Source organism: Ammodytes marinus (genome assembly GCF_949987685.1).
Source record: "Ammodytes marinus genome assembly, contig: scaffold_83, whole genome shotgun sequence".
In the NCBI taxonomy this organism is placed as follows: Eukaryota; Metazoa; Chordata; class Actinopteri; order Uranoscopiformes; family Ammodytidae; genus Ammodytes; species Ammodytes marinus.
Window position 1 is genome coordinate 22,501 of NW_027648253.1, and position 10,251 is coordinate 32,751.

A 10,251-nucleotide genomic window follows, 5' to 3' on the forward strand; every position below is an offset into this window, starting at 1 on the left:
TTAAACCGTACCCTACCCAACTTTTGGCAAATGAAAAGCCAAACTACCCGGACCGAACCGCTCCGACCCGACCCGCTCTACTCGGTGGAAACGAGGCATTTGTAGAATATCATGGAAAAGCTCTTTTTTAAATCTAATTCAATTCAAAAAGTGAAAGTTCCATATATTCTAGATATATTAGACATATAGTGATATATTTCAGGCATTTCTTTGTTTAAATTTACAGGAGTCCGGCTTACAGCTCATGAAAATCCAGCATCTCAAAATATTAGAATATTCCATAAGGCCAATCAAAACAAATATTTATAATACAGAAATGTCGCTCTAGTATTTTCATTCATCTACTATATACTTGGTCTGGGTTCTTATTTTAAGGAAGAGTGGAGGGGCACAAAATCCAAGTTGCTTGAAGACCACTGTCAAGTTTCAACAGTCAGTGATGATTTGAGGCACCATGTCATCTGATGGTGTTGGTCCACTGTGTTATCAAGTCCAAAGTCACCACAGCCATCCACCAGGAGATTTTAGAGCACTTCATGCTTCTGTCTGTTGCTTTATGAAGATGCTGAATTACTTTTTCCAGCAAGACTTGACACCTGGAGGCTTGAGATATCTCACTTTGAATGTAATGAGTCCATATAATATATTAGTTTCTCCTTTTAAGTTGAATTACTGAAATAAATGAACTTTTGCACAATATTCTAATGTTTCGAGTTTCACCTGTAAATGATTTGAGCTGTTAGTAGCCTTTAATGGCGGAGTATCAGGGTCAAATCACATTATGAAATCTCGTGAATAAAGCAAGACGAGAAATAAATGAACCATTCAGTCTTCTAACGATCCGGTTGTTCTTCCTGGTTTGATATTGGGTTCCGGGGAACATTTAGAATGTGACACCACCAGTCTACTGTTGACGCTCATGACGTAGGAAAGCTTTAACAGTTTATTCTGTACTGAACGACCCTCTCTCAAATAAAAGTTCAAAAGGGGAAGAAGTTAAGAAAAACTTCTCTGGTCCTACCCCCTTTATTTATTTTTATAATTGTTCACAAGAAATAATAAATGTTTAGTATGATTAGATTTAGATTTTTTGGCCGAGGGACCCAAAACCGTGTCCTCTCTCCCACCCAATTATTTTTGCTAGTGTCCTGCAAGTTTACATATTGTTCATAATAAATCAGAAATAAAAGACAATTGGAAAATGTGATAAAACATCAAAAATCTTATTAAAATAAACGAATTCATGAATTGCAAAGACGTAGGACAGGTTTTAATTAAACATTGGGTGTGGCCTATTGTTAAAACATTTGGTTAAACTGTAATAAAGGTAATTATTCTATATCATGTCTACTATTGAGTATGGTATTTTACTAGCAGCATTAGGCTTTATTCAAAGAAAAAAAAAATAGGGAACAGTTCAACACCAATGTAAACTACTAAGCTAAAATAAAACATCTGGGTTACTTGGTCCATCCTCTTAGGCTACCTTGATTTGTGTTATGAAAAGTGCTATAGGCCTAAATGTGCAATACATAGGCTACAGTTCATTACACAGAAGAATAAAAAAAAAATGATTGGCGGATGAGCCATTTGTTACTTTGCAAACCTAATTTTCAAACTAAATTACCAAAAAAAAAAGAATTTACTTGAGTGAGATTGAAGGGTTAATATGTTTGATGCACGCGCGCTCACCGGCCGGCGGGGGCACAATTCTTATCAGCGGTAACTTGGCACGCTATCAACACACACCTTCAAATACTTTACCTGCCTCAGGTGCAGTTGATACGTGACGCAGACTATTTTAAATTCTTTCACTTCTGCCTGAACGTTGTGACGCAGTTTATTTTCTCCTCTAAAGCTGCAGCTGAAGGTAAGAGATCCGCTCTGCTCTCACTGTTAACAATAATAATGATTATCATATTTCATTATATTTTATTATTTCTAGTGTAAATCTAGTTCCAGTATAAACCGAAAAGTTGTGGAATGTGTCCAAACTCCTATCTCAGAGTTTCACAGGAAACTAGAGACGGAGGAGGTGACACAGCCGTTAACAAAGATCCTCCATGTTGTGTTAATGTTATATTATTATTATTACTAAGAGTGTACCTTTAAGAGTGTGTGCCCAGGGGCGCATTATCTCATAATCCGTCTATGAATGTATCACTCAATTCCTTTGCAAAGGCAGTTAGTAGGATACGAGGCAACTTGTTTCACACGTTAAGCTGTTCTTTCTATTAGTAAATGCTGTTTGCAAAAACTCATCACTACAGCAAATGTGCCAAAAAGTAGTCGCAGAGATCTTGCAAGTGTGTGTGTGTGTCTGTGTGTGTATAAGGTCTCCTTAGAGGCAATGTGCCAGACTCACAATTTCATTTGATTAAAATGTATAAATAACTTAACATGAAAAGACTGAGGTTAAGTTTGTCTTTCTGTTTCCATTTCACTGAACAAGATGATGGATTGGCTTGGATGCATCTCAGTCTAAAGAGAGATGTGAAGGTCCTGATCAGACAGTAGATAAGATTCCCAGATAGTGAAAACTAGAACCGCAGGTTTTTCGTACATGTTCGTACAAAGCATCACAATTCAGAATCCCCCAAAGCATTACAATTCAAGATCGGTTTGAATAGTGTGTAAGTTACACATACAGTATTACAGGAAGCATGAAGAACAATACCTTTAAAGAAGCTTTTCTTTTTTTGTCAGGAAAGAGTGATTTTTAAAATCTGTCATACTGTGCCTGACAGAGAGAGAGAGAGACTGAGAGAGAGAGAGACAGAGAGAGAGAGAGAGAGAGAGAGAGAGAGAGAGAGAGAGAGAGAGAGAGAGAGAGAGAGTGACAGAGAGAGAGAGAGAGAGAGAGAGTGAGAGAGAGAGAGAGAGAGAGAGAGAGAGAGAGAGAGAGTATAATAGTTTATTGTAAGGGAATTTGGTGCGATAGATTGGTGGCTCTAAGTTTTTTTGTCTTATTTATTGCCTTTTCTCTCTCATTCACTTGAAAAAAAAGTTTTATCAACAAGCTGGTTGTTCCCATTTAACCGTTTGTCTGAGCTGTTTTCAACGTGTTTCTCAGTAAATACCTTCACACGTTGTATGGGTAAAGTCAAGAAGGTTGGCTGACTAACTTGTCTGTTTCATTTTACTATTCATTTGAACTGAAATAAAAGTTTTCTTTGTCTTTAATTCTCTTCACCAGAGTTCACCAAATTGCTTATTTTACATGTTCAAATCACAAAAAATTCTGGGGGGAAAACCCCAGAGCCCCCTACAGGCATAGACGTCGATTACGGGGGGTATGGGGGGTACATGTACCCCCCACTTTTTGTCAAGACTCATTTTGTCCCCCCCACTTTTTAAGCCGGACATGGAGTGCGTCCAGCCTTATTAAAACACAGCGTTAAGGTCTCTCTCTCTCTCTCTCTCTCTCTCTCTCTCTCTCTCTCTCTCTCTCTCTCTCTCTCTCTCTCTCTCTCTCTCTCTCTCTCTCTCTCTCTCTCTCTCTCTCTCTCTCTCTCTCTCTCTCTCTCTCTCTCTCTCTCTCTCTCACACACACTAGTTTGCACACCAGAGAAAACATGCTCCGAAGTCTCCGCTAGTTTGCACACCAGAGAAGACTGATGCATTTCAATCAGCAGCAGAGAGACAACAGCGAGTGGCTTTAAGTGTCCCGTTGTGAAGTGTAAACTGTAGGGATTTACCATCCTCTATGCCCACTAATGACTGTTAATGTAGCGGACACTAACAGCAGCTTGTGTCGCGGCACATGGATACTGACGATGTTGTTTACAGTGACGTGCGGTCAGGGTAGGCAGTGCCTACCCTGGCGCCGTGTGCATAAAAATAAAATAAAATAAAATATTTTTTTTATTTAATAAACTTATATTTGTATTATTACTGTTACTGTTAATTATTTCGATCTTTACATGTAATCCGCGATTACTTTAAAAAAGTGTAGACGTTTTGATTCGAAACGTGGCAGTTAGTAAGTTATGCCAAAAAAATATTGTGCCTTTGCTGTTTCCCATTCATTGTGTACGGCAAATAATCAGTGCCTTTGCGCCTATTCATTGTGGACGGCAAGAGCATAATTCTTTGTGCCTTTTTTACGTAAATGGTATGCCACATAAGCCTTTACATTACATATCATTCATGGACCAATTAAAATCGAGATATTACTAGACATTTACGCAGCTTAGGCCAACGTCATTACGTTGGCTATGCTCATTCACGTCGCATTACCCCCGCGGATTTTTAAGTCAACATTGCAGCTGCCGTGCCCGCAGATATTTCAGACTGGAGGAATTTTAACAAATTGGATTATAATTTAAAAAGGAACAGAATGAATAGCAAGAGAAAGGCCTGCGCCAGCCTTGGACGGTGTACAGCAGCAACAGGGACAAACAATGTTCGAGCATTTCAAACGGACAGGTAGCCTACATGAACGGAAGGATGCTAGCTAGCTGTGCTGTCAGTCAGACTGTCACTGGATTACTATCGTCTTGCTTATTTCTACAGCCAGGGAGTCAGATTGGTGAGTCAGAAACTGTTTTGGGGTTTATTTAATAATAAAGTTGGATGAATTGATACCGAGTGCAATCCATTCTGCATTTTATATTCAATTGAGCAGTTGTGTTTTCATTGTTACTGACGGACAAACCTAAGCTGTGCAATGTGGATAAATGGTGACATTCTGATGCTGGACAGGTCCATGGGACATATGCTACTGGTACTTTATCTATTAAGATAAAGTTTATGGAGTTGAGTTGCCATCAGTTATGCTGTAGTCCTACATAATGATGAATGCTGTCTTTTATTTTTAAGTTGAATAGAAGTAGTACCGGTAGTTTGAATCGGCGAAGGTTTGACTTGTTGCCTTACGTTTTTTCGGCCCTCGGTGTGAGGGACGGGTCCGTTAAGTCGATGGATGCGATGTTTAATCATTTAGACCAAACTACAGTAGGCTACGGGCAAACCTGAAGTCACCGTCGTGACATTTCATATACGTCCCGTCTGTGTGTGTGAGTGAGTGAGTGAGAGAGAGAAAGAAAGGGAGGAACTTATTTGAAATCGGCCGTGCGTGCCTGTTTGTTGTTTATTGTTTTTGATTTAACAATATATAGGTTTAGAGAAATCTGGCTTTCAGAACTCAGTGCCTACCCACTCACTGACCTCACCGCACGTCACTGACGATGTTGTTTATCAAGAAGTAATTGAAGCTGATCATGGCTATGCTACTAGCTAGGTTGCCATGGAGACCGAGGCGGAGTAATATTGTTGTGCGACAGTCCAGCCGTGCTTCGGCTCGATGTGCTCAGTCGGAACTACCTTCCCAAGCTCCTTTTGTTTACGTCATGTTTGGTTGGGCTACGGGGAGCAGCTAGTGGCTCATATGTCCGCTGCTTTTTGAAAATGCTTTTTTCATCAAATGTGTCAGACATCAGTGTTTTGTACATTGTATTCATTAGTGAGCGGGTATGCCGTCTTTCAGAACCGTTCATTACCTGCACTAAAGAGAAAAAAAGATGTTTCCTCATTGTCCCCCCCACTTTTGAAAATGCACTCCAGAATGCCTGTTTGTCCCCCCCACTTGTTTAGCCAAATCGACGTCCATGCCTACAGGGGTTTGTTTTTGGATATGTCACCTTTTTCATGTCTTATGAGTTTGCATGCCTGACACTAGTGAGGCCACAACAACCTAAATGCCCAGTGTGGTTTTAAATTGTGCTGACCAACCTGTTCTTCACTGTGTCCTTTACTTTTGGGGAAATCAGTGCAGGCAGACATGTCATGGTTGAGCCGATCACCTGCTCTAATATGTAACTTAAAATGAAAGTCTGTAATTCGGGGGGGGGGGGGGGGGGGGGCGCCTGCGCCTGCTAAGTGTCTGCATACCCCCCAGAAAGTGGGTTGTTGCGCCCCTGACTTTACACATTCACATTTTACTCACAAAGTATTTGATCTGAAGTTAGATTAAAGTATCAGCAGTGAATGAAACACTTCACATGAAGTCTTCTGCTGTCTCATGAAGGACATTCTGTTCTTAATACTTGTAGTAAACGTTGCATTTCCCCGTGTAACAGCAGCAGTAGTGAATACTGGTTGTGTACAGGCTGCTGTACTTCATGGTCTGTTTCCGCCTCTAATCTGGCGCCATCTGCTGGACGTTTGGAATTATACAAATCATTTATCTTTATAGTGTCTGACATGGCTCACACAGTGTGTGTGTGTGTGTGTGTGTGTGTGTGTGTGTGTGTGTGTGTGTGTGTGTGTGTGTGTGTGTGTGTGTGTGTGTGTGTGTGTGTGTGTGTGTGTGTGTGTGTGTGTGTGTGTGTGTGTGTGTGTGTGTGTGTGTGTGTGTGTGTGTGTGTGTGTGTGTGTGTGTGTGTGTGTGTGTGTGTGTGTGTGTGTGTGTGTGTGTGTGTGTGTGATGGACAGGAGGATTTCAGTTGATGTGTTTTCTCTCCAGGTGAAAGTGTGTGTGGAGGTGTGGGCTCTGCTATGGATCAGAGTGAGGACAGAGAGGAGGGAGGGGAACATGGCGGCCAGACCAAAGCTCAGAGGTGACATGAGGATCTCTAACTGTCCATGACTCAAAATCACTGCACCATCATTATTCACTAAGCTGTGTGTGTGTGTGTGTGTGTGTGTGTGTGTGTGTGTGTGTGTGTGTGTGTGTGTGTGTGTGTGTGTGTGTGTGTGTGTGTGTGTGTGTGTGTGTGTGTGTGTGTGTGTGTGTGTGTGTGTGTGTGTGTGTGTGTGTGTGTGTGTGTGTGTGTGTGTGTGTGTGTGTGTGTGTGTGTGTGTGTGTTCAACAGACCAGACTCTCCTGGACCTGGAGCCAGCTGTTTGTCCTTCAAGAGTGACGACTCAAAAGGTGGTGAACAACCGCCTGCTGCAAAGAGGTAAACTGTTACTAACATTTTAATATCTCTGATTCATGTTTTAACTAGGGCACAAACGATTACAATTTTTAATCAGATTAATCACAGGGTAGCTGTGGATTAATCACAATTTGATTTGTTTATTTTCCGCTTGGTTCCTTTATATTCTGACATGTGAAAGCTGCTCAGTGTGACTCCTGTGTTCTGGTGCAGTGCAGATTATTGACTGTTTCCTGTGTTTCTATCAGGAGGAAGCTGGAGACACCAGAGCCCAGCTGTTGGTCCATGAAGAGTGACGATTCTATGGATCAACGTATATACTTCAAAGATGGACGTCCGTCTGTTGATCTGAGGTAAGGATTTAAAACTTAGACTAATTAAAACCCTGTGAGATATCCAGTTTAAAGGTTTGAGGTTCAGTTCTGTTTGGTACAGAATGCAGTTATTTGCGTTTCCACTGTCAGAGTGGTGAAGGGGTCTCCACTCTGCAGCGTCTGCCCAGGGGCTCAAACTGTCACGGCGTGTTCCTGGTGTCGAGCAGAAGCTGATCCCAGCTCAGCTCAGCTGCTCTAACAGGCTCCTGCTGTATCTCTGCCTGTCCCCTGGCCCTCGGTTTGCCCCTCTGTTTGCCCCTGGCCCTCACTTTGCCCCTGGCCCTCGGTTTGCCCCTTCCCTCTGTTCTGCAGACACCAGCGGCCCCTGGAGGGAAACTTTAACCCCAGACATGAGCTCATTCTTTATGGTTTCTCCACAGAGTCGACCAGGAGATCTCAGAGGTTCCCAGTGGTCGGTCTGACCAGCAGCATCAAACACACCTGGACTCCACATTCAGGGTCTGTACATGAACAACAACTGTCCATCTGTTCTGTTCACAACAACCTCCATGTTTAACTTACTTTAGGGCGGCTGAGGTGAAGTGGGTAGGGTGGTCGACCCTCAACTACAGGGTCGTGGTTCGATGCCCCTTCCTCCCGCAACATGACAAAGTGGGAACAGGTCTCCCTTGAAAAAGAGTCTCCAGTCTCAGTGGGATTTACCTGTATAAATAAAGGTTAACTGTTTAGACCAGTGGACTGTCAGTCTGTCCAACATGGATCTGATGTTTGCTTCATGATTTTAGTTTGATCGTGTCGTTCATATAATATTCTGTTCCAGCTGCTGGAGGAAAACATTGTCACGTTTGTGAAGAAGGAGCTGAAGAAGATGCAGAAGCTTCTGAGTCCAGATTACCCAGAATGCTTAGAGGGTCAGAGTGAGGATGAGGAGCAGAGCAGCAGCAGAGAGGCATTTCTGAAGATCACTCTGGACTTCCTGAGGAGCATGAAGCAGGAGAAGCTGGCTGACCTTCTGTGGAGCAGTAAGAGGATTTCTCTAAAGGTTCAACATGATGGGGAAATGGGACATTTACTGAAGTCTCAAGAGATGGAGGAGACATGTTTACATCTGTTTATTATATATTTCCATCATGAATCACTCGTTGATATTATATTTCAGTCTTTCCCTCAGGAAATGTGTTGGTTAAGGTAGGTGGTTGGTTGGGGGGGGGGGGTGATGTGTGATGCAATAGTCTTTAATAGATTAATGGTAATCATGTTTGTTTTTCAAATACAGAGGTTATTGATAGTTTTGTAATATGTCGTTCTCATTTAAAACATAAAAGTAAACAAAATAGGGCATATTACATATATACACACATATTTATACTCTATGTGCATTCATATTTCCATCATGAAGCCCTCAGTGATATTATATGTGCTGTTTTCAGCTGTTGACTCATTCTTGTGTGTGTTCGTTCAGGAAGTCATTCTGCTGGAGATTGTCAGCGTGAACTAAAGTCCAACCTGCAGAAGAAGTTCCAGTGTGTGTTTGAGGGGATCGCTAAAGCAGGAAACCCAACCCTTCTGAATCAGATCTACACAGAGCTCTACATCACAGAGGGAGGGACTGGAGAGGTCAATGATGAACATGAGGTCAGACAGATTGAAACAGCATCCAGGAAACCACACAGACCAGAAACAACCATCAGACAAGAAGACATCTTTAAAGCCCCACCTGGAAGAGATGAACCAAGCAGAACAGTGATGACAAAGGGAGTGGCTGGCATTGGGAAAACAGTCTTAACACAGAAGTTCACTCTGGACTGGGCTGAAGACAAAACCAACCAGGACATACAGTTTACATTTCCATTCACTTTCAGAGAGCTGAATGTGCTGAAAGAGAAAAAGTTCAGCTTGGTGGAACTTGTTCATCACTTCTTCACTGAAATCAAAGCAGCAGAAATCTGCAGCTTTGAAGAGTTCCAGGTTGTGTTCATCTTTGACGGTCTGGATGAGTGTCGACTTCCTCTGGACTTCCACAACAATGAGATCCTGACTGATGTTACAGAGTCCACCTCAGTGGATGTGCTGCTGACAAACCTCATCAGGGGGAAACTGCTTCCCTCTGCTCGCCTCTGGATAACCACACGACCTGCAGCAGCCAATCAGATCCCTCCTGACTGTGTTGGCATGGTGACAGAGGTCAGAGGGTTCACTGACCCACAGAAGGAGGAGTACTTCAGGAAGAGATTCAAAGATAAGAAGCAGGCCAACAGAATCATCTCCCACATCAAGAACTCACAAAGCCTTCACATCATGTGCCACATCCCAATCTTCTGCTGGATCACTGCTACAGTCCTGGAGGATGTGTTGAAGACCGGAGAGGGAGGAGAGCTGCCCAAGACCCTGACTGAGATGTACATCCACTTCCTGGTGGTTCAGGCCAAACTGAAGAATGTCAAGTATGATGAAGGAGCTGAGACAGATCCACACTGGAGTCCAGAGAGCAGGAAGATGATCGAGTCTCTGGGAAAACTGGCTTTTGAGCAGCTGCAGAAAGGAAACCTGATCTTCTATGAATCAGACCTGACAGAGTGTGGCATCGATATCACAGCAGCCTCAGTGGTCTCAGGAGTGTTCACACAGATCTTTAGAGAGGAGAGAGGACTGTACCAGGACAAGGTGTTCTGCTTCGTCCATCTGAGCGTTCAGGAGTTTCTGGCTGCTCTTCATGTCCATCTGACATTCATCAACTCTGGAGTCAATCTGATGGCAGAAGAACAAACAACCTCAGATGAATCCGCAGAGACACAGTTCTACCAGAGTGCTGTGGACAAGGCCTTACAGAGTCCAAATGGACACCTGGACTTGTTCCTCCGCTTCCTCCTGGGTCTTTCACTGCCGACCAATCAGAGTCTCCTCAGAGGTCTGCTGACACAGACAGGAAGTAGCTCACTGACCAATCAGGAAACAGTCCAGTACATCAAGAAGAAGATCCAGGAGACTCCCTCTGCAGAGAAAAGCATCAATCTGTTCCACTGTCTGAATGAACT

General features: G+C 42.8%; 1 protein-coding gene across 1 annotated transcript in view; it reads left to right on the forward strand.

Annotated features, from left to right (window-relative positions):
- The first annotated feature begins 1,803 nt into the window (after positions 1–1,803).
- The window catches only part of LOC307270853 (NLR family CARD domain-containing protein 3-like), a 13,545-nt gene continuing 5,097 nt past the window's right edge, over positions 1,804–10,251 (forward strand). The window contains exons 1-7 of the mRNA XM_080054741.1: positions 1,804–1,870; positions 6,436–6,560; positions 6,816–6,902; positions 7,130–7,234; positions 7,636–7,714; positions 8,037–8,238; positions 8,679–10,238. Of these exons, the coding sequence (XP_079910867.1) occupies positions 6,499–6,560; positions 6,816–6,902; positions 7,130–7,234; positions 7,636–7,714; positions 8,037–8,238; positions 8,679–10,238 (2,095 nt within the window). The 5' untranslated portion in view covers positions 1,804–1,870; positions 6,436–6,498. The remainder of the gene's footprint in view (positions 1,871–6,435; positions 6,561–6,815; positions 6,903–7,129; positions 7,235–7,635; positions 7,715–8,036; positions 8,239–8,678; positions 10,239–10,251) is intronic.